At 36.0% G+C, this 24,617-nt stretch overlaps 3 protein-coding genes across 5 annotated transcripts; 2 read left to right on the top strand and 1 right to left on the bottom strand.

Moving 5' to 3' along the window:
* The first annotated feature begins 152 nt into the window (after positions 1-152).
* Positions 153-3,460, top strand: LOC107749971 (Bardet-Biedl syndrome 5 protein homolog). Its single transcript, XM_016565212.1, has 8 exons — positions 153-175; positions 905-1,040; positions 1,121-1,216; positions 1,311-1,373; positions 2,337-2,471; positions 2,620-2,703; positions 3,004-3,027; positions 3,180-3,460. The coding sequence occupies exons 1-8, from the start codon at positions 153-155 to the stop codon at positions 3,258-3,260; spliced, it is 642 nt and encodes a 213-aa protein (XP_016420698.1). The 3' UTR covers positions 3,261-3,460.
* Positions 3,461-4,471: 1,011 nt separating this feature from the next.
* Positions 4,472-9,710, top strand: LOC107749970 (kelch-like protein 41a). Of its 2 annotated transcripts, XM_016565209.1 has the most exons (6): positions 4,472-5,619; positions 7,454-7,611; positions 7,695-7,802; positions 7,890-8,075; positions 8,951-9,097; positions 9,566-9,710. In XM_016565209.1, exons 1-6 carry the CDS (start codon positions 4,543-4,545, stop codon positions 9,675-9,677), a joined length of 1,788 nt encoding a protein of 595 aa, XP_016420695.1. In that variant the 5' UTR covers positions 4,472-4,542; the 3' UTR covers positions 9,678-9,710. The 2 variants fall into 2 exon arrangements, with proteins under 2 accessions (XP_016420695.1, XP_016420696.1); XM_016565210.1 differs by lacking the exon at positions 7,695-7,802.
* Positions 9,711-9,726: 16 nt separating this feature from the next.
* Positions 9,727-23,227, bottom strand: fastkd1 (FAST kinase domains 1). 2 transcript variants are annotated; one of them, XM_016565207.1, is made up of 14 exons: positions 22,795-23,227; positions 22,219-22,287; positions 19,411-19,536; positions 18,929-19,327; positions 18,446-18,556; positions 17,072-17,203; positions 15,453-15,939; positions 14,607-14,721; positions 14,390-14,518; positions 13,853-13,984; positions 13,486-13,599; positions 10,812-10,956; positions 10,609-10,723; positions 9,727-10,534 (listed from the first exon to the last, which is right to left on the bottom strand). In XM_016565207.1, the coding sequence occupies exons 1-14, from the start codon at positions 23,130-23,132 to the stop codon at positions 10,442-10,444; spliced, it is 2,505 nt and encodes an 834-aa protein (XP_016420693.1). In that variant the 5' UTR covers positions 23,133-23,227; the 3' UTR covers positions 9,727-10,441. The 2 variants fall into 2 exon arrangements, with proteins under 2 accessions (XP_016420693.1, XP_016420694.1); XM_016565208.1 differs by lacking the exon at positions 17,072-17,203.
* Positions 23,228-24,617: the final 1,390 nt, after the last annotated feature.

The following is a 24,617-nucleotide window of genomic DNA, read 5'->3' as shown; positions in this document are numbered from 1 at the left end:
TTTTGATGGATTTTGGCTATATTTATTCAAAGGAGGCGTATGCGTGTATCTTTACAGAAGCAGCACAGAGAGCCGCTTCAGAAACGTGCGTGGCGCGGCTGGAATAAACACAAGCATTGACTAGAGTGGCCATAATCAGCTTCAGTGGCCGTATGAGCAACACTGCACCGCAGACGTGTGCTTAGTAACGACGGCGCAGGAGAAGCGGCAAATGCATAACATTGCTCGCACTTTTATATATTTACGTTTTTGAACCGTTCGTATTATTTACAAAGCTTCGGTACATAACGGCACTTACATCTGCCTTACGGATGTACTGCAAATTTGTGAAAGCACCCTCAATCTACATTATTTAGATCTGTAGTTCAATATATACAATATTCTGTGAAATATATTTTGTGAAATGCAGAATAATAAATTCCACACATTTTTTATTGTTTATACAGTTAAAAGTATTTTAACAGCACTTTGAACAAATTGTTTATACTTTAAAAAATGTAATTATTAAATTTAAAGAGGGACATAAAGAAATACCACATAATCTGACAAAACAGAAAGCCTCTGAGTTAAATGATTGGTTGAATTATGTACTTTTTGGGGATGGTAACACACAAAATGAATAATAAAAGTTCCTGAAAAGAAATGGTAACCTTTTAATGAAATAAATTACTCAGAGGAAATATTATTACAGGAAAGCTTATAAAAAATGTTGTATAAGATAAAGTAAAAAAAAAAATAGAACAAAATATTATGCTGAAATGATTGGAATGTCAATAAAATATATTTATTTAATTGTATTCATTCAGCTGACACAAACAATAAGAAATATTAAGGCATGTAAAATATTAGATACAATAGGGTATATAAAAATAGTTACCAAACTAATTATTTGTGTTTCTTTCAGAGCTTATGAGACTTCCAAAATGTATTGGGATCTAAAGCTAAGAGGAGCTCTTATTCAGAATAAACAGCTGAGGCGTCTGCCACAGGAGCAGGTTTATGACAAAATTAATGGAGTCTGGAACCTGTCTAGTGATCAGGTATTTTCAGTGGATTTACAGTATCATTATTGATTATTTAGTAGGAATTTAACTGAGAAAAGCATGGCCTTGTGTTTCAGGGTAATCTTGGAACGTTTTTCATTACAAACGTGAGGATAGTGTGGCATGCCAACATGAACGAGAGCTTCAACGTCAGCATTCCCTATCTGCAAATTGTGTGTGCTTCTTTTGCTTCAAAACACTAAGCCATCAGTAATGAGTTGTAATTATTAAAATTGTGCTTTCTTTTTCTTATTATTTTGTTTGAAGTGCTCAATAAGGATTAGAGACTCTAAATTTGGACTTGCTCTTGTGATCGAGAGCTCTCAACAGGTAAGTTTGGACCATCAAGATCATCAGAAAAACATTTGTCATATGTGTTGTATTATGTGACCTATAATGACCCTAACATCTCATTAAAAGCGTTAATTTTTCTTAACATTATTATCATTGTGACGAGTGGTGATTGTGACGCCCCACTCGTCACAATCATTTTTTGATGTGATAAAGAATAAAAGGATAGAAATGTGTACATTATGAATCAAAAAGAAATTTAAGGAAATTATTTACATTACATTGACCAAAAGTGACAGTAAGGACATTTATAATGTTACAAAAGATTTACATTTTTAAATAAATGCTGTTCTTGTTAACTTTTTATTCATTAAAGAATCCTTATAAAAATGTAGCACGCTTTCCACAAAAATATTAAGCAGTAAAAAATTTTCAATATTAATAATAATAAGAAATGTTTCTTAAGCAGCAAATCAGCATATTAGAATGATTTCTGAAGGATCATGTGACACTGAAGACTGGAGGAATGATGCTGAAAATTCAGCTTTGCATCACAGGAATAAATTACAACTTAAAATATATTCAAATAGGAATATTTTAAATTGTATTAATATTTCACAATATTGCTTTTTTACTTCTTTCAAAAACATTAAAAGATCTTACTGACCCCAAACCTTTGAACGGTTGTCTATGTGGCAGTAAATTCCCTGGAGTGAATGTAGCGACATTTTGTGCTGTTTCCTCTCTCCTAGACAGGAGGTTATGTGCTGGGATTCAAGATCGATCCAATGGACAAGTTACAAGATGCAGTGACTCCAAAGAGAAAGGAAAAAATGAAATCGCATCATATGACCCCTTTAATATTTCACAATATTGCTTTTTTACTTCTTTCAAAAACATTAAAAGATCTTACTGACCCCAAACCTTTGAACGGTTGTCTATGTGGCAGTAAATTCCCTGGAGTGAATGTAGCGACATTTTGTGCTGTTTCCTCTCTCCTAGACAGGAGGTTATGTGCTGGGATTCAAGATCGATCCAATGGACAAGTTACAAGATGCAGTGAAGGAAATCAACTCCTTACACAAAGTGTACTCAGCAAACCCCATTTTTGGTGTGGAATATGAGATGGAAGAAAAGGTAGTAACGAAGATTTTTGATGTATAGTGAAAAGTACAATAATTTTGAAAACCGCACATCTGTATTAAACATGGCTAGAATGGCTCCACTTTTCTGTAGATTAAAAGCAAAAATCTGGCAAATAACATAAATATGCTTTCTGTCTCAGCCTCAGCCTCTGGAGGAGCTGACCGTAGAACAGCCGCCTGATGACGTGGAGATTGAGCCAGATGAGCACACAGACGCTTTTACCGTGAGTTTTACCTCATATGCTACTCTCAGAGATAATGACACTCTGCTTTCACCACGTAGTGCTCTGTGTTTGTGTGTGTGTGTGTGTGTGTGTGTGTGCTTGTGCGTCTCACACACTGAAAATAGCTGATTGCTTAAGCCTCAACTCACAATGCCCCATCAACACAGACTTTTGTTGCCTGGTGTCAAAAACGTTTACACAGAGCTCTGATGATTCTGACATCAGGAATGCTCTCTTATTTAAGACTGACAGGAGATGTACAATCACTGATGTGCAATTTCTTCTCTTTTTCACCTCAAGGCTTATTTTGCAGATGGAAATAAGGTAAATTCTATCTATCTATCTATCTATCTATCGTCTGTCTATAATTTGTAGTATGTATCTAGCTATCATCTAGCTATCTATCTGTCTATATGTCTGTCTATTTGTCTGGACAAAATTTCCATTTAAATTACATCTTTTTTTCTCTCCTTAAGCAACATGATCGTGAGCCGGTGTTCTCTGAACAGCTGGGTCTAGCTATGGAGAAATTAAAAGATGGATTCACACTACAGTGACTCTGGGAAGTCATGGGTTAAAACGCTCTGTACCATTATATGTATTTCGGCATTGCGTTGTTACATTATTTACATCCAATATGAAAACATTTTTCATTTGCTAAATGTGAAAATTGTATTTATTTTTAGAATATTTATTTGATATTTGATAATGGCATGTTTACAAATCATATGCAAACCAAGTGTAAGTTAGGAAAAAAAGCTGGAAAAAAATTAAAAGTTACTTTTGTATAATATGAATGTATACACAGAAATAGAAACATTTATATATGTATCAAATATAAAATAATATTTTTTATATTAGAAACTGTAAGCTTGTTTATGTAGACAACTTCACATGCTAATTCTGCTGTTGTGTTGTAAGAAAGACCATTGTTTTTAGTGTTTAATCAGTTTTTCAATACCTGTTTAAGTGGTTTTGATAGTAATGGTTTGTTCAAACCATCATATGCGCTTCGCTGGCTCAGGTTTGACAAGTCTGTTTAAAAATGTGTCAGAGGAGCTCAACTACTTCACAAATGACCAGACGAGCAGATTAATTGCTCTCTGCTGTCCTTTTAGGCAACAGAAGTTTATAAAGTAAAAAGAGCATTTAAAGGAATACTTCACAAAAAGGATTATTTACTCACCCTCATGTTGTTCCAAACTTGTGTGCCGTTATGTTTTCTGTGGAACACAAATGTAAAATGTGAGTTTAGAAAAATGTATAAACTATTTACAATGACCTTTTATAGTCTTTCAATCTACAAAAAGAACAAAAAACATACATTTTATAACTAGCTCATGAAAGTGCATAAATAATGACACCATTTTCATTTCTGGCTGAACTTTTCCTTTAAATAGAAACCACACATGAAGAGTACAAGATGAATGAGTCACAGACCTATCAACTTACTAATCGTACAAATGACACCATGTGCAAAACGGAGGTAATGACACACACCTTTACAATTATTTAAAACTCTGTTGAATCCATACTGACGCGTCACTCCTTCCATCCTTTAGTTACATAGCACCAAACACACATTCAATTACAAAACACCCCTGACCTCTCAGTGTGTCCAAGGTTCACAGTTGTCTTTTTCAGTCTTTGACAGCTGCTTGATGTGACACTGTGCTCCCGTTTGGTCAGCCTGAATTCTTTCTGACTGTATGAGGGGTCTATATTTAGAGGGGCAGATTTTAATTTCAGTGTTGCGTTGGAGCTCTGTGTTATTTCAGCTTCTGAAACAGCAAGACAAGAGGAAGTATAGCATCCTCTTCGAGTCCTGCAAAATTTGAGATGGAACCCATGAGTATCAAGGAGGACCTGAGGCTCTTTCAGAGCACCCTGCTCCAGGACGGTTTGAAGGAACTTCTGAAGGAGAACAAGTTTGTGGATTGTATTCTGAAGGTTGGAGATCGGAGTCTTCCCTGCCACAGACTCATCTTGGCTGCGTGTAGCCCGTATTTCCGAGAGCTGTACTTTACTGAAGACGGTGTTGAGAAGAAAGACTCCAGCAAGGAAGTAGTGCTGGAGAACGTGGATCCCACCATTATGGACATGATTGTGAACTATCTCTACTCTGCAGACATGGAAATCACAGATGAGAATGTGCAAGACGTCTTCGCAGTCGCCAACAGGTTCCAGATTCCATCCCTGTTCACCGTTTGCGTCAGCTATCTACAAAACAAGCTTTCGTTGGGTAACTGCTTGGCTATCTTCAGAATGGGACTGGTTTTGAACTGCCCGAGACTCGCTATGGCTGCTAGGGACTTCATAGCGGATCGTTTTGAGACTTTATCCAAGGATGAGGACTTTCTTGAGTTCAATGCTCCCGAGTTGTTCGCTGTCATCGGGTGTGATGCCCTGAACGTGGAAAAAGAAGAGGTTGTGTTTGAGCTCTTGATGAAATGGGTCGGGAAGAATAAGGAAAACCGGGCGAAAGCTTTGGGAGATGCTTTCGAACACATCCGCTTCCAACTTCTACCCGAGAAATACTTCAAGGAGAAAGTGGAAAAGGACGACATCATCAAGGCCGACCCCGAGCTCGCCAAGAAGCTGAAGGTCATCAAAGAGGCGTTTGCTGGAAAACTTCCGCAAGGCGAAGGAGAAGAGGGGGAAAAAGTGTTGCCTGGTTATCTCAATAACAGCAAACGGCTGGGGATGTTCAACAGGGATCTCATCCTGATGATAAACGACACAGCGGCCGTGGCCTATGATGCTCATGAAAACGAATGCTTCCTAGCAGCCATAGCAGAGCAGATACCTCGAAATCATGTCAGCATCACATCGAAGAAGAACCTTCTCTATGTTTTGGGAGGACTGTTTGTTGATGAAGACAACAAGGAATCACCATTGCAGTGCTATTTCTACCAGGTTAGGCTAAGTAACTCAAAAGGCTGTTCACACCAAGGTTTATAACCATAACATTTTAGCTTTATTCTCTTATTATTGGCTTTATTAGCTTAATTATAGCTGTGGTGTGGTCATACCTATTCTCATAGAGTAAGTATAACGACATAGAGAAACAATTTCGATGGAATCACTTTCAGAACGTTTTTTTCCCCCCAGCCGAAGAACGATTAACTCGTTGACAGGCAATCAGAATTTACCCGCCTTAAAAGCACAACGTTATACGAGGTTGTAGCGGTTTATAATGATCGTTTTTGGTGTGAACGGACCGTAATTTATCAAAATGAAAATTCTCTCATCATTGACTCACCTTCGGGTTGTTCCAAACCTGTTATACTTTTCTTTTGGGAACACTTATGTTGCAGAACAAGCCATATAACCCGGGATTTGGACTAATTTTATGGTAAGTTTTAAGAGTAACATTCTGTCACTGAGCTTTTCACATTGCAATTAACCATGTGTTGTCGTACTTATAACCCTTGGTCATGATTCATGAAATCATACTCTTGTGTTTTTAAACACGAATGGCGTTTTCAGACAACCAATCAAAAAATGAACAGCACTTGCCTCATTAAATATTCATGCAGCCTTATTAAATGTACATGTTAATTACAGAAAATGCAAATAGGAATGTTATTATCCATTAAATGCAATCAAAAATTTTAGCACTGAATTTACAAATTTACAGCACAAAATAATGAAACAGAATTACATGTATTTAATTTTATATGATCCATGCGATAGCCTATATATTCCTATTTTATAAAGTTTTATAAATGTATATAATTTTTATATTTATATATTTCTATATATGAGTTTTTTATATTTTCTTTTTATTTTAATTTTAGTTTTTTTTAGTATGTCTATATACAGTAATTTTTATGATTTTTGTTTTAGTTTTTGTTATTTTAGCACATTTAGCACAAGCTAAATGGAAATAAAAAATGTTTCCTCGACAACTAGCTGAAATAAAATAAGTTTAGGTTTTTCATTTTTTAAGTAATTATTTTAAAAAGGGGTCCTATTATGCTCTTTTACAAAGTCTTGATTTTGTTTTGGGGGTGTAGTAGAACATGCTCTCATGCTTGATGGTTCGAAAAACGCATTATTTTTCTGCATAATTTACATTATTAAAGTACCTTTCTCCCCAGCCTGGCACAAATGGCTCGATTAGTTCCGGCTTTGATGAAGGAGCGTTTCAGGCGGTCGCGCACCGGACGAGAAGCGCAGCGTCGCGTCGCGTCGTGTCGCGCCACATCTTTAAAATTCGAATACATTATTTTCTATGAGTGTAGGCACACTGGCAGTGCCATTCGGCGTCTGTCCGCGGGGCCCCGGAAAACAAATGCTGTAGTCCAAACGAGCCGTTCGTTGTAGTTCTTGAAAAGGGAAAATATCTCCCTTTGGAGTGGACTTTTGAGATTTATAACTTTCTCGATCTTTTTTATGCCCAAACATACACACTACACACTGACTAAAATTAAAAAAGTGAAAAAGCATAATAGGACCCCTTTAAGTAATGAACATTTTTTTATGGTTTTAGTTTTAGTTAAGAATCCCCACTTTTGTGTTGCAAACTGGTTTGGAATGACACGAAGGTGAGTAAATGATGACTTGATTTTTAATTTATGGGTGCACTATCCATTAAATTGTATAACTTTATATTTCTAGGAAGTGGTTTTAGGTGCAAAAAAGTCCCAAATTATTAACAGGCCTAACACAAAGGCCTATATCATCAGGGACAATAAAACTAAAATTATACATTTTAAATTAATTTTAAGTCATCCACAATCTTCAGCTGGACACTCATTCTCCAAACTGGATAGCCCTGCCACCGATGCCATCGCCCAGGTGTCTGTTCACTATGGGGGAGTTTGAAAACCTCTTGTTTGCAGTTGCTGGTAAAGACCTGCAGACCAACGAGTCTCTGGACTCAGTGCTGTGTTATAATGTCGAGTAAGTTTCTTCTACATTTTCTGCTACATGCATAAGCCAAATAATTACAAGTCTATCTAATTACCTTTTGCTGCTCTCTGCAGTAAGATGAAGTGGCAGGAGACCAAAAAACTGCCCTTAAGAATTCACGGTCACAGTGTAATCTCACAAAATGGACTAGTTTACTGCATAGGAGGAAAGACGGATGAGAAGTAAGTCAGATTTGAGTTAACATGATCTTAAATACAAAACAAAAGCCTGAGATGAGGCTTTAATGCTTGTTTTCATCTGTGGGACAGTAAAACCATCAACAAGATGTTTGCGTACAACCACAAGAAGTCCGAATGGAAAGAGCTGGCAGCCATGAAAACACCCAGGTCAATGTTTGGAGCCGTCTTCCACAAAGGAAAGATCATTGTGGTTGGAGGGGTCAATGAAGATGGCCTTTTAGCCTCTTGTGAAGCCTATGACTTTGGAACAAACAAGTATGTATACATCACTAGTTTTTAACTGATACTTAATCCTGGAACCACAAACCTTTAAAAAAAAAAGTATAAAGTGTATAGAAACTCTAAATTAAAGCTACGTTTAATTGATTCAAAGTTTCAAAAAGCTTTGTTTCTCCCACCACTTATTAACAGTTACCTTGCCAATTTGGTATTTTTCCAGTTATCTTTTAAAATATAGACATTATCATATAGATCAGTGGTTCCCAACCCTGGTCCTGGAGGCACCCCAACACTGCACATTTTGCATGTCTCCTTTCTCTGCCGCACCAATTTCAGGTCTTGGAGTCTCTACTAATGAGCTGATGATCTGAATCAGGTGTTTGATTAAGGAGACATGCAAAACATGCAGTGTTGGGGTGCCTCCAGGACCAGGGTTGGGAACCACTGATATAGATAATACATTTAACACCACCGAACATCATTCAGCAAATCCATTACTGATCTGAGCTGTCGTTCTCGTTTTCCCTCCAAAATAATGTCACTTCCTAAAGGATGATGTCACAAAGGAAATGGCTCTTGTTAACATGTTGACTAACAAATTCGAAAATGATATTGAGGACACATGGAAAAACCTATAAAATTATCACCAAATTAAAAAATATTCCCAGCAAAATATGTTTGGTTTGAACCATATAGGTTTGAGAAAAAAAATGAAGCAAACTGTTGAATAATTCTAATAACTTGCCAGTTTTTCATTTGAGAAGTTAAGACTTAAATGACAAAAGCAGGCAAAAACATTATTTAAAATTCACCCCTATGTTTACTTAACTGAGATATTGTGGTAGTTACCCTTTGACGTTATCCTCTACAAAACTACCAGAATCAGATTAAACCCTGTTTTTTCCCAATAGATGGGAGCCGTTCCCTGAATTTGTGCAGGAGCGAAGTTCTGTGAATTTGGTCAGTGCTGCTGGTGTCCTGTATGCGGTGGGCGGCTTCGCCGTGCAGGAGAACGAGGACAAACAGTGCGTCCCATCAGAAATCACAGACATCTGGCAGTAAGTGTTCTGCTTTACACAGCAATAGTCCATCTGAATTATATTCATCATACACTACCACTCAAACGTTTGGGATCAAATATTTTTGTTTTAAATAAATGCTGTTCTTTTGAGCTTTCTACTCACCAAAGAATCCTGAAAGAAAATGTATCACGGTTTCCAAAAAAAAAAAAAAGTATCATGTGACACTGAAGACTAAAGTAATGATGCTGAAACTTGCATCACAGGAATAAATGACATTTTTAAATACATTCACATAGAAAACAGTTATTTTAAATGGTAATAGTATTTCACAGTACTACTGTTTTTACTGTATTTTTGATCAAATAAATGCAGCCTTGGGTTCACCAATAAGAGAAAAGGTTTTGAAATCATAAAAAGTGCATGCTAACTTTTAACTGGTAATGTATCATTCCAACTGGGATTAAATCTCAAAAAAACTAAAAATTGCTCTTTTTTTTTTAACAGGTATGAGGAGGACAAGAAACAGTGGTCTGGAATGATACAAGAGATGCGATATGCTGCCGGCTCCTCCTGTGTTTCTATGAGACTAAATGCAGCAAAGATGCCTAAACTTTAAAAACATCTTCATCACTTATAGTTTGTGTCCAACAACAAAACTAAAAATTGCTCTTTTTTTTTTAACAGGTATGAGGAGGACAAGAAACAGTGGTCTGGAATGATACAAGAGATGCGATATGCTGCCGGCTCCTCCTGTGTTTCTATGAGACTAAATGCAGCAAAGATGCCTAAACTTTAAAAACATCATCATCACTTATAGTTTGTGTCCAACAACAACAAGTGTAACTATATATTTAAGCAGCATAATCCACCAAAAACATTTAATGTCAATATGAAATCATATATTCACTATAATGCACATTCCCAGTCTTTGTAAGTTTTAATCAAAATGCAACTTTCTCCACCTCTAAAACAACTTTCTTTTGATGCTGACATTACAAATCACTCATCCCTCTTCTTTACAGAAGTAAATTGTGTAGCGAATGTTGACTTTCAGAGTAAAAATGACCACAGATTTATATTTCATGTTGGGTTCTGTTGTGAAATGTGGTGCAGTTGAGGAAAACATTTATACAATGGATGTCAAAATTAAAACGTACTTTTTTCATCCAAACACACCGCTTTTCTCTTTTATATAAAATGCATAAAAATAAATACATATTTAAAGGCTAACAGCAATGCATTTATTCCTTTTGAACAAAAAAAAGTGACGTAATAATATCATTTATTACAAAAATGAGCAATTAATATAAGATTGCAGTCCTATCTTGCAGCTTAGACAGTCTGCAAGCAATCTGATGTCTGATATTTCAAGATAATGTCTCAGGGTACCTCTGAGAATATTTTCTTCCTCAGATATTCTTTCCATGCATCTTCTGAGGAAAGCTCCATCGAGTTCCATTCAAAGTGAGGAATCTGTGTAGAAATATGCATTATTCGCAAAACCACACTTTTTCAGAATCAGAATTATGCATTATCTTTCTACTGACCTGTAATACATGATATCCTAAAATTTCCAGATGTCTTTTCTTCATCATGGCCTCTCCTTTCACGTGCCAGGAATTTTTGCAGAAGGATTTGGAGTCCAGGAATTCCAATGCAATGCTAGACAGATTTAGAGAATCATGTTATATCTGTTTTTTTAACGTGTTCTTGTGCACATTAGAGCGTGTGCAGGTCACATGACGCATACCGGCGCGCTCCGGGTGGCAGTTCCATCCTCTCTCTGTCTGCAGATCCGGACTGCCAGTGAACGTTTCCGTTCTCGCTGATCTGCAGCTGAATCGGCTCGCTGTACGGTACCGGATGAAGATGGCGATCCAGAACGAGTTCAAAATCTGATGGCAAAAATATCACAGTTGTCATTTGCCTACAGAAGCAGCAATGCTGTATCTAGGACTGTCATCCTGTACCACCGTATGTCTGTGAATGTATTTAATCAATAAAATATTACACTGGGTCACTGTACATCAGATCAACGCTAATATAATTAATGGTACATAGCACTCAACAACAAATCATAATGACAAGTAAAATACTGACAAGGCAATGCTTAAGCATAGAAATGAACGTGTGTTGCATGAAATAAAAAATCGAATCAAATAAAAACCAATTATAGTTTTTCAGTTAAAACAGATGTTAGACCTAAGGCAAGTTATTTTGCCTTTATTTTTGTATGACAAGGTAATGCTTAAACATGGAAATGAAATTGTTGCATAAAATAAAATATAAAATTAAATTTAATAATTTTTTCAGTTAAAACGATGTTAAACCTAAGAAAAATTATTTAATCTTTTTTGACAAAGTAATGCTTAAGCATGAAATTAAATTGTATAAAATAAAATAAATACAATTAGTTAAAACAGATTTTAGACCTAAGGCAAATTATTTTGCCTTTATTTTTGTATGTCAAGGTAATGCTTAAGCATGGAAATTAAATTGTAGCATAAAATAAAATAAAATAATTTTTTCAGTTAAAACGATGTTAAACCTAAGACAAATTATTTAATCTTTTTTGACAAAGTAATGCTTAAGCATGAAATGAAATTGTATTAAATAAAATAAATAAAATGAGTTAAAACAGATTTTAGACCTAAGGCAAATTATTTTGCCTTTATTTTTGTATGACAAGGTAATGCTTAAGCATGGAAATAAAATTTTTGCATTAAAATATAAAATTAAATAAAATATTTTTTTCAGTTAAAACGATGTTTAAACCTAAGACCAATTAGTCTCTTTTGACAAGGTAATGCTTAAGCATGAATTAAATTGTATTGCACTATACAATGCACTATACAAACTATATGCAATATAACAACTATAATAAAATAAAATAAAATTATGAAATAATAACATTCAGTTAAAACAGATGTCAGACCTAAAGTGTGTTATTTACTGTTCCTGCATTGCCATTTATCAAACGTGTACAATATTTACCAACAATGTTGGGAATGAACAATTCACATTTCATCTTTTTGAGTAAATTCTGACTAAATATTCTGTAAAATAAATAAATAAGTTCATTTCAGAAATTCTGTGTATATCTCATTTCATTGTTAAACTATCCACCTTATTTTTCAATGCGGAAGTAAGCTGTTTTCTGTGAATGTGCGAGACTTCCGCTTCATTAGCCGCGGTACGGAAATAACGAGAAGAATAACAAAGCGCAATAAACGGTAAAATTGTTTGTGCTACAACCCAGTGTGTTTATAATTAAGACAATAGATTAAAGTGCCCCTATTATGGGTAGTGAAAGGTTCATATTTTGGTTTTGGGAGTCCCCAACAACAGGATGACATGCATGCAAGGTCAAAAAATACTTTCATTGTCTTATAATATGCATTTATTTTTACCTTACTTGCTCAACGACTCCCAAACGATTCACTCAACGATTCATTTTTCCAAACCCCTCCTTTGCGTGACGCTAATCTGCGGTTAATGAAAGGTTCATATTTTGGTTTTGGGAGTCCCCAATAACAGGTTGACATGCATGCAAGGTCAAAAAATACTTTCATTGTCTTATAATATGCATTTATTTTTACCTTACTTGCTCAACGACTCCCAAACGATTCACTCAACGATTCATTTTTCCAAACCCCTCCTTTGCGTGAGTCTAATCTGCGGTGATTGGTCCGATTGGTCTCATTTTCATTTTATCTTGCCTGTAATGTCTGATAAAGCAGCGTTTGTGTACAGCATTACCGGGGAAACCGCTATTTTTACCGCTCCAAAAGCGGCACCTAGTGGCAAAGAATGAATTAGCATTTTCATTCAGACCAATGCTAAATTACCAGTGGTGAAACGGCTTGGGATTCGTTTTAAAAACGACTCGTTTCAATGATTCAGAGTCGACTCTTTCTTTTGAGAGACAATAGCTTTATACACGGTGCACTTTCAGATTTACAACTTTGCAGGATGTTTTCATTCACTTAGAGCTCTGTTACACGCTGCATGAAAGGTAATTTTCAAAAATCCATAATAGGGGCACTTTAAAATAATATGGTAAGAAACAGAAGTCTGTGATATCAAGCAGCAAAACGAGCTGTTTTGAACAGCTAAAAATAGCTGGAGGTGGATGACACCGGAAGCCAGACACATTAAATTCACAAATGGCCACGCCTGCTCTAACGGGAAAAATAAGGTGGATACTGTGTCATATATTTTAAAGTCAGTTAAAAACACTGTAAACGTGGCCTCTAGCTATATAAGAGAAATATTTTGAGAAGGATCTGTGATGAAAATGAAGGTCATTTCAGAGGTGTAGGTGCACAATGAGACCAAGGAATGTGTATTTAAAAAGGAAATAGCACTGAAAAACCACTAATCAAAATGGTCCATTCTACATGTAACACTGGTTCAAAACTCACCGACAGTATAGAAGTATGGAGTCAGCACTCCTACTTTGGCACAATTCATCCCACCCAGGACGTCACCGAGCATCTTATGGATCTGCTGCTGAGCTGGACTAATGGAGCTATTGGCTACAGTGTGGAAAACAAGATTGTACATTACATTAAACAGTTTAAATCTATTTGACTACTGGGTAAGTAAGATTAGAAAAAAAAAAAGAAAAGAAAAGAAAAGAATGCTTTTATTCAGCAAGGATGCATTAAACTGCATAATGGTTTCCAAGGTTTAAACATTGATAACATTGATTGTTTAGCAGCAAATCAGCATATTAGAATGATTTCTGAAGGATCATGTGACACTGAAGACTGGAGTAATGGTGTTGACCTCTTTTCTGCAGCTGTTTACAGTAGCGCTCATGAAACCAGGGCACCTGGAACTCAGGACACTCCAGACACACGGCCCGATTCAGCTCCATGAGACGGAGACGGATGCGCATGTTTAGACCATCTGGAAAGGCTGTCAGCGAAGAGAAAAAACACTCAAATAAACAACAAAGCAAAATAAGAATTGCAAAACATTTTTGTATTACTGATTTGGAGAAATGTAGCATTCCATCACTTGCTCACCAATGGATCTTCTGCAGTGAATAGGTGCCGTCAGAATGAGAGTCTGGACTGACTGGTGTGGATTATTGTGATGTTTTTATCAGCTGTTTGGACTCTCATTCGGACGGCACCCATTCACTGCAGAGCATCCATTGGTGAGCAAGTGATGGAATGCTACATTTCTCCAAATCTGTTCCGATGAAGAAACAAACTCATCTACATCTTGATGGCCTGAGGTTTAGTACATTTTCAGCAAGTTAAATATAAGTATATTATCTCATATAATTAAGTTATATCATCTCAAAAACAGACATACTCTCCAATTGGGCATCCAACTTTGCAAGAAAGTCCACGCTGAAGATCTCTCTGACCACCTCCTCAGGGAAATAATCAGCCAAAGCCAGTGCGTAAGCCAAGAGAACCAGTAGGTGAGGGTCAAAGGAACCTGTTTGAATCAGCAAAAACAGGTTACATTCCAACTTCAAGTCTTTAAGATTAGAAACTTTTATAAATGCATAGAGGAAGAATCTTACTAATATATGGGGTGAAATGTCGAATGCACACATCAAGAAACTCCTCCGCCTTCGGTGGGTCATAATTTAGCACAGCAAAAGGCAGCATAATGGAATACGTTGCAGAGTAATGAATCTGTTTGGAAGAGACAAACATAAACATTTATTTAATAACAGGTGCTTCCGATTAATTTTTTTAATTTTCATAATTAATCATTAATAATTAAGTTTCTTGAGCAGCAAATCAGCATATTAGAATGATTTCTGAAGGATCATGTGACACTGAAGACTGCAGTAATGATGCTGAAAATTCAGCTTTACATCACAGGAATAAATTACATTTTAAAATGTATTTGAATAGAAAACAGTTATTTTAAAGTGTAATAATATTTCAAAATTTTACATTTTTTACTGTATTTTTTTGATCAAATAAATATAGCCTTGGTGAGCAGAAGAGACTTCTTTCAATAACATAAAAAAAAAATCTTACTGGCCCCAAACTTTTAAACCGTAATGTATTTATCCTCATCAAACGCAAATAAGTAAATAAAAATTATATAAAACAAAATGCATTCAACTAACTGAAATAAGCTTAAATACTAAAAGTATTAAAACTGAAATAAATTAAAGCTAAATATAATTAAAAAAAATAAAAAAATAAAAAATTACAAAAACTTAAACTAAAATAAAAAACTGAAAATATAAAAATAAAATAATTTTAAATATTAATAATAATAGTACACAAATAAAAAAAAAAACATACAATTAACCTTATTTTAACCTTATATAAATTTACCTTATATAACCTTAAAAATTAAACATATAATAAACAAAATGTATTGAAACAGCATTCAAAATGACTCCCACCTTGTCTATATTTTCAATGGTCACACTAGCGATACGGTCCATCAGCGCGGCACAGAAGTAGTTAGTCCTGGTCAGATAAACGCCTAGCTCATGCACGTTAGTCCAGGATATCTGGTCAATCAGTTTCTGCATGGTGACCATAGTCTCTTCCAGCAGCATCTCATCAAACCACTCCCCCGACAAACACTTCACTTCCTCCAGCACCACGTCCAGACTCTCGAAGCTGTGTAGCCGCTCACGACTGCAGCGGTTCAGGGTCTGGAGCAGGCGGACGTACTTGCTGGAGGTGTTGTGCCGGTACGAGGGGTCGTTGCGTATCCACTTGGCGACGACCATGGCGTAAGTGTTGAGGTCGTTTAGGTTGCACTGCGGGATCACGGCGTTCACCCGGGAAAGGACGGCCTCATCGGGACGGGGAGAAGGAAGCACGGACAGAACCCTGGTTAGCATGGTCACCTCGTACGGATACACACTGCCCTGCAGGTAACTGTGAGCGATGACCAATGAAAGACAGAAAAAGAACAATCATTAAAAACGTAACTGTGTTAAATAAGATACTTTAATAGTGTTATTATCATTATAATAAGCTCTCATTAGTTACTAGTTAATGCATTTGCTAAAATGAACTAATGATGAGCAATATATTTATTTTTTACAGAATGTATTAGTCTTTGTTATTTTTTTCTTTGTTAAGTTAATTAATAAAATAAAAAAATTATGTTTATATAATAATTATATAATATAATTATTATATTATATGATAATAACATAATAATAATTATATTTTTATAATAATATAAAAATTCATTGTTTGTCCATGTTACTAATGTTAACAGGTACAATTTTTTATTTAAAAAAAAAATTATTATTAAATGTTGAAATTAATATTAAATAAGATTAATAAAGTCTTTGAAGGTACTGTTTACTGTTAGTTCCCAAAAACTACAAATAAAATGACTTTAAATTATATATACACTACTGTTTTCTAGAATTTTTTATCTTTTATTTTATTTGTAAGAGATTAATACTGTTATTCAGCAAAGATGCATTAAATTGATCAATTGACATTTATAATGTTAAAAAATATTTATATTTTAAATAAATGCTTTTCTTTTGAATTTTTTATTCATCAAAGAATCCTGAAAAAAATATCACAGTTTTCCTCAAAAACACAATATTAAGCAGCAAAGCTGTTTTTAACACTGATAATAATCAGAAATGTTTCTTGAGCAGCAAATCAGCATATTAGAATGATTTCTGAAGATCATGTGACACTGAAGACTGGAGTAATGATGCTGAAAATTCAGCTTTGACATCACAGGAATAAATTACATTTTAAAATATAATAAAATAAAAAACTGTTATTTTAAATTGCAATAATATTTCACAATATTGCTGCATTTACTGTATTCAAATAAATGCAGCCTTGGTGAGCATAAAAAACTTCTTTTAAACATCTTCCCAACCCCAAACTTTTGAACAGTAGTGAAAAAACCACCATACATGTTCAGAATGACACAAGGGTGAGTAAATAATGACAGAATTTTACATTCTGTATGAACTATCCCTTTAATTATAAGACTCTGAGACTGAAGTTCAAAACTTTACGAAACACTTACTGCAGCAGTTTGGCTTTCAGTCTGGAGAAGATCTCGGGATTCTGGCAGTGCAGCAGGATGAGATATTGAGTGATTCGAGTGATTTCCACTGCCCTATACGTCTCCAGATTCTTTAAGAGCACTGCTGCCATCCTGTCAAAAAAAGACAGATCTCCGCTCCTGTTTCTAGTCAAGACTGCCATGCAATGAAATTTATCTGAGATCTGATACAATTACTACACTGCTGTTAAGGCTGGATGCTATGAAGATATAAACCAAATATAAGATTTGGTCAATAACAATAATAATGATCATTCATGATTATATAATCTTATGTTTTAGTTTGTGAAGAAAAAAATCAACTGTGATTAATTTAATTTACTGGATTATCCAAATATGCAGTACTACATATTAACATATTAAAGGGGTCATATGATGCGATTTCAAGTTTTCCTTTCTCTTTGGAGTGTTACAAGCTGATTGTGCATAGATAAGATCCCTGAAGTTGCAAAGACTAAAGTCTCAAAACCAAAGAGATATTCTTTATCAAAGTTAAGACTCTGCCACGCCAAGGAGGGGGCTTTGTAGAAAACGAAGCGTTTGAGAGAGGCGGGGCATAGAGGACCTACAATAATGTACAGTATTTGAAAAATAATGTTTTTTGAACATTAAAGCATGTCAACATATTCTGTTACACCAAATACACAAAATAATGATCTTTAAAAAAGCATCATATGACCCCTTTAATATTAAAATAAAAAATTTGAAAAATAATTACACACACACACACATATATATATATATATACTGTATATATACAGTATATACATATCGTTCAAATATTTGGGGTCAGTAAGTTTTTCTTAAATGGTTTTGAAAGACTCTTATGCTCACCAAGGCAAAAATACAGTAAAAACAACAATATAGTGAAATATTATTACAACTGAATATAACTATTTTCTATTTGAATATATTTTAAAATGTAATTTATTCCTGTGATGTCAAAGCTGAATTTTCAGCATCATTACTCCAGTCTTCAGTGTCACATGATCCTTCAGAAATCATTCTAATATGCTGATTTGCTGCTCAAGAAACATTTCTTATTATCAGTTGACTTTTTTTTCCACATTTTTGAAAAACAGAAAGTTCAAAAGACCAGCATTTATTTGAAATAGAAATCTTTTCTAACTATATAAATGTCTTTGCTGTCATTTTTTATCAAATCTGATCTTACTTTATAAAAAAAAAAAAAAGTACTGACTTCTGAACACTAAATATAAAAAAATATAAAGTGATTGCAGTGACATAAGATTTTAGTCATGCCACCTACCCCAACTCTAATAATTATTTGTCTGCAAGGTTCTGACATGTGAATGTTATGCAGATTGTTCTTACTTGTTTATCAACTGAAGGTTTCTGCATTGCATCTCCTCCATTGTCTCCACCACACCTAAAGCCTGATGGGGATTCAGCTCATCAGCCAATAGCAGCGCAGTACTCTCTAACCTGCAAGACCAATCAAACAAATCAAATCATGCTGTTGTGATTCTTCTCTGAGCTGGTTTGTCTGGTTCATGGCTTATAACAATTTTACTTGAAATCCCTATGGAGAAAATGATAAATACACTCACTGTTCAAATTGATTATACAGATACCAAGGAGTCAATTAGAAAAAAACTAAAAAAAAGGCAACATTTCAAAGGCAACATCTAAGATGTAGATCAGTTTGTTTCTTCATGGGAACAGATTTGGAGAAATTTAGACAGAAACAGAAAAAGATCATTAAAAAATCCTATAATAGTATAGAAATAATACTAAAGTGACACTGACATAAAAGAATAGTTATTAAAAGAATAAGGGATACTTTCCCTTGCTCACCCCTCTCTGACACCTTGCCCTGCTATTGGTCCTAAAGAAGCAAAGAGTTTGGTGAAAGTGGCAGGATCTGTGCTTGTGTCCACCAGCTCCATGAGTCTCTGTCTCACAGCCAGCCGGAAATCACAGTTATTGTACTGTATCGAGTGATACAGTCCCAGAATGATGCTGATGTGCTCTACGTCCATCCGGGGGACGTTCTGCAGGAGAAGCTGGTTGCATTTCTCCAGGAGGGGTCGGTGAATCTGTTTGACATTTCGGATGAACTGCACGACCCTTCTGGGGTTGTTGAAGTGCAATGGGTTCGTTTTGTCCAGAAGGAAGTCTGCTTTTTTAAACAGTGCATCCCGTAGTTGTGGCGACACCAGGGCAAACATGCTATTCATCAAGGGTGTGAGCACTCTGTAAGGAGGATATGAGTAAATACATTTGTATTTTTTGGCGCATTACACCTTTAATGTGCATGATGGTTAAAAAAAACACACCTGGCATCTTGAATCGAGTCCAGTCTTTGACTCACTATTTGCGTGATCTGGCCCATCAGCGGACTGTGCTGCAGGAACTGATCGCTCAGACAAACCGCAAACTTTGAGAGTGTTGCCATCTGGAATCTGAAAAGCACAGAAAGCTTGACTTAGATAAACACATAAATGCTTCATTTCCCTTTTATGGGGCATGTATGGGCAATTTATGTTTTTAAATAATCATGTTTAACAGCAGAATTCCTGGTGAAAACTACATTAACCATGTGGCACTGCAAATGACATAAGTACAATCTATGCTCTCAAATTACATATATATTTACTCAAAATGTGGATGTATAAATACAAATATTAAAAATTGTATTTTAAATATTTAATATTTATTTATTGTACATTTTGTGTAATTATATTGTGTGTATATATATATGCATATTTTATAACAACAAAATATTTTGTATTTTTTCCGTTATTTATACAGAATATATAAGCATATATTGCATAAATGCATATGCAGATATATACTGTATATTTCACATTAATTTACACAGAGTCTATATGCATGTTTTGCATAAATAAATATGCATATATATGTATATTTCGTACAGAGCCCCTAAAGGGACATGGTGGTGGGAAAAATATTTTTCAAAACTTTTGCATAGAATGCAAAAATTTTTTAAATATTTTTTCCTCCCACGTCATATTTTTCCCACCACCACGTCCCTTTAGGGACTCCGTAATGTCACAATAATAAATAACACATACTGTACGTTTTACACTTATATAAATATTTATATGCATTTTGAATAAGGACATTTACATGCATATTTTGCAATAAACAAAAATATATTGCATCAGGGTTCCCACTCTTTCATGAACAACAGATTCAAGGACTTTCAAGGACTTTTTAAAGCACCATTTATTTTATATGGTATTTTTAATGCTTTAGTACAGTCCCCTTTAATCCTCAGTATACTTAGTACAACAGATGTAGAAATATTTACTGTCAACAGCCATATTTATCGTTTTGCATGGCACATGCACAGACTTGTTTCATCATGCTCTGTGTATAGGGCTTAAAAAGGAGTGTAGGTTCTGCACCCATTTTGAGAAGTGTTGAACAAATTCTCACAACTCTGAGCGACATCACTGGTGCGATGAAACGACACGCTTCACCTTTACATCTCTGGTGGGCGGGTCAAAAAAGGCAAGAGGGAAAACAGCAGGGGGGGATTCAAACATGAGATGCGTCACTCACTTCCTGTGAAGGCGATCCACCTTGCGTACTTCGTGGCTTCTCGACGCCAGTGCGAGGCCACCAGCAGGCCGCAGGTGACCGTGAGGGAGATGATGCCCATGATGATAAAGAAGAGCGTGGTGACCCACTCCGGGGGGAGTCGCGGGGGGATGCAGGTTCGATCTCTTCCGTGAATGGTCTGACATTGGCGCACCAGCCCCACAGTTAGAGCTCCTGGAATCAAATACAACAACAACATCAATGACGTGTGAGTCACAATCAACCCACAAAAACCTGAAGGGTGTTTTGCAGGATCTGCTCTTTATCAGGAATGGGGAAAAAAAAAAAGACCCTTAATTAAGGCCTGGGTGTTTAGCTATGGACTTAACTATAACCTGGCACACCAGAGACAACACAGCCGTTGAGTATAAAGTTCAGAGCTTGTTTTCTGCACCTGTCAGACACATAGTCCCTTGAGGCTTTGCCTGTGCCGCTGTACTCAAGCACACGTTCAGGCAAGAAAAAAGCATTTCAAGACTGACATTTACATTGATTTAAAATACATTTCACTGGCTGAACAGCTGAAATGTGCTGAATGCACATTGTTGTCTCGGCCAGCATGGTTCCCACTCTTTCATGAACACCAGATTCAAGGACTTTTTAAAGCACCATTTATTTTATATCAAGCACCTATCAAATTCACACCCCAGTAGTGTCATGAAAGACTTTACATTACTTAACAGTTCACTTACACTTAACATTTACATTAAACATTTCAGAGTAATAATGTTTTGAATGTGTAGGTTTCATAAATTTAGACCGTTTTGAGCAGTTGTGTTCAAAGGAATTTAATGAAATCCATTGAAGTCAGTACTGGTGATAAAATTCAATTTCTAAAATATTGATAAAATATGCATCAAAATGATTTGTGCTGTAGTTCTTGTACAATATTTAAATTCGAAAGAATCTCAATTTTTAAATTAATAAAAAGTGGTTAAATGTTGTAATAACATGGTAAAACCTGTTAACATTAAACATTTGCACATTAACTCAAAAGATAAGTTACTCATTAATAAATAAACTCAAGTCAAAATAATTTTGTAAATTACTTTTTATTGTAAATCCCATTTTTTCGTCTTTGACCTAGGAATACAGCTGCTCAAAACGTCAATATTTTTTGAAAAATATTTCATGAGCATTTTAACCTTGTACATGTGCAAATCTGCAAAAAAAATATAAAGAAAAGAAATACAAAAAAAAATAGGACTTTCTATTTGGTTTTAACTAAGCTGTTTTTCCAATTTTTCAAGTTCTACATTTTCTCCTTGGCTCAGGAAGTTTTGGGAGTTCATTTTTAGTCCACTCCTATCCTGAAAAGTCTGTCTTGCAGAGACTGACAAAAATGAGCGTATGTATGCATATTTTGCATAAAATATATGCATATATTTGCAAAAATATATTCTATATTTACATCTATTGCATATATATATATATATATATAAATAAATGCATAATTTTATATGTGTATGTATATACACATATACAATTATGCATTTATGTGCAGCTTTTTCATGTACCTCTCTAGTCTGTTCCAAGCCTCTGTCACCAGCTGCTGAACAAGAGAGTCATGGTGTTCTACTTGAAGCCTGCAAAACAAGACAAACACAAGAAAAGACTGGTTATTTTCCCCACACACATTTAATTAGGATACCATATAAACAGTGCAGTTTAGACAATAGCTCTGTTCCAGAACCTACTGAGCTGCCTAGATAGATAGCTGCCTACTAAGGGAGCATTCTGACTGAAATGAAACATGACCAAATGCCTAGAAAACGTTTTGATTCAAATAGATTGAACAGAGGAAATATTAATAACACAACATTCTAAATATGCACAAATATTGAGCAAAAAAAAAGGAAAATATTTTAATAAGAATCTCATTCGTCTGGCATGTTAGAAGAACTTTTTCACTCCAATGCAATGCATTAATGTATTGCTTTTCCCCAAAGAATTCATACGATTCTGTGTTAAAATTTGACTCAGGCAAAGTATGTCAAAAAGCAGCTTGATGCCTAACTATAATACCTTAAAATACTATCTAGGTAGCTTTTGGAACAGAGCTTTTACTTGACCTTCATATCTTCACTCTGTACCTGAGCACACCATAAAGCATATCCACCACTGAAGCATCATCCATGAGACTGATCTTGTTTTCAGCCAGAACTTGAAGCGTCAGGAACTGCGGATGATTCCGGACCTGCTCGATTGTCCTGAGCATGTGTGGCCGCTCTCTTTGAAACTTCCACAGCTGTCCAATAGCATAGCTCACATGGCTCGCGGACAGCTTAGCTTTGTTCCGGCCCACCACATCGAACACCTGGTCTTCAGCAGAGCACGTCTGAAGCTGGTCTAGCACCTGATCACGGCTGACGGCCCCACTGTGAAACAGCCTGCGGGAACAACACGCCTGAAACGATCGGAGCCGGAACATGGCAGAGGACGGCCGGCGTCAGGATACACTCCACATACTACACAGATCAGACAAACCGAAGATTCAGATCATCAGGTTTTGTCCATGTAAGCTTGAATGCTGCTATTCAAGCAAAAGATAGTAACGTCAAATACAGGTGCATCTCAATAAATTAGAATGTCGTGGAAAAGTTCATTTATTTCAGTAATTCAACTAAAATTGTGAAACTTGTGTATTAAATAAATTCAATGCACACAGACTGAAGTAGTTTAAGTATTTGGTTCTTTTAATTGTGATGATTTTGGCTCACATTTAACAAAAACCCACCAATTCACTATCTCAACAAATTAGAATATGGTGACATGCCAATCAGCTAATCAACTCAAAACACCTGCAAAGGTTTCCTGACCCTTCAAAATGGTCTCTCAGTTTGGTCCACTAGGCTACACAATCATGGGGAAGACAGTTGTCCAGAAGACAATCATTGACACCCTCCACAAGGAGGGTAAGCCACAAACATTCACTGCCAAAGAAGCTGGCTGTTCACAGAGTGCTGTATCCAAGCATGTTAACAGAAAGTTGAGTGGAAGGAAAAAGTGTGGAAGAAAAAGATGCACAACCAACCGAGAGAACCGCAGCCTTATGAGGATTGCCAAGCAAAATCGATTCAAGAATTTGAGTGAACTTCACAAGGAATGAACTGAGGCTGGGGTCAAGGCATCAAGAGCCACCACACACAGACATGTCAAGGAATTTGGCTACAGTTGTCATATTCCTCTTGTTAAGCCACTCCTGAACCACAGACAACGTCAGAGGCGTCTTACCTGGGCTAAGGAGAAGAAGAACTGGACTGTTGCCCAGTGGTCCAAAGTCCTCTTTTCAGATGAGAGCAAGTTTTGTATTTCATTTGGAAACCAAGGTCCTAGAGTCTGGAGGAAGGGTGGAGAAGCTCATAGCCCAAGTTGCTTGAAGCCCAGTGTTAAGTTTCCACAGTCTGTGATGATTTGGGGTGCAATGCCATCTGCTGGTGTTGGTCCATTGTGTTTTTTGAAAACCAACATCACTGCACCCGTTTACCAAGAAATTTTGGAGCACTTCATGCTTCCTTCTGCTGACCAGCTTTTTGAAGATGCTGATTTCATTTTCCAGCAGGATTTGGCACCTGCCCACACTGCCAAAAGCACCAAAAGTTGGTTAAATGACCATGGTGTTGGTGTGCTTGACTACCCAGCAAACTCACCAGACCTGAACCCCATAGAGAATCTATGGGCTATTGTCAAGAGGAAAATGAGAAACAAGAGACCAAAAAAATGCAGATGAGCTGAAGGCCACTGTCAAAGAAACCTGGGCTTCCATACCACCTCAGCAGTGCCACAAACTGATCACCTCCATGCCACGCCGAACTGAACCTGCGGGAATGAGTAGAAATAGCCGCAATAGCCGCAATCCTGCGCCGAAATTCAAGTTCTGCTCGGTCTTCTCTGCTAATAACCCGAATGCGAGCGG

Source organism: Sinocyclocheilus rhinocerous, unplaced genomic scaffold (assembly GCF_001515625.1).
Source record: "Sinocyclocheilus rhinocerous isolate Xijiao unplaced genomic scaffold, SAMN03320098_v1.1 scaffold3804, whole genome shotgun sequence".
NCBI classification, from domain to species: domain Eukaryota; kingdom Metazoa; phylum Chordata; class Actinopteri; order Cypriniformes; family Cyprinidae; genus Sinocyclocheilus; species Sinocyclocheilus rhinocerous.
Note: the sequence above shows the minus strand (reverse complement) of the source record. Positions and strands in the feature narration are given on the sequence as shown.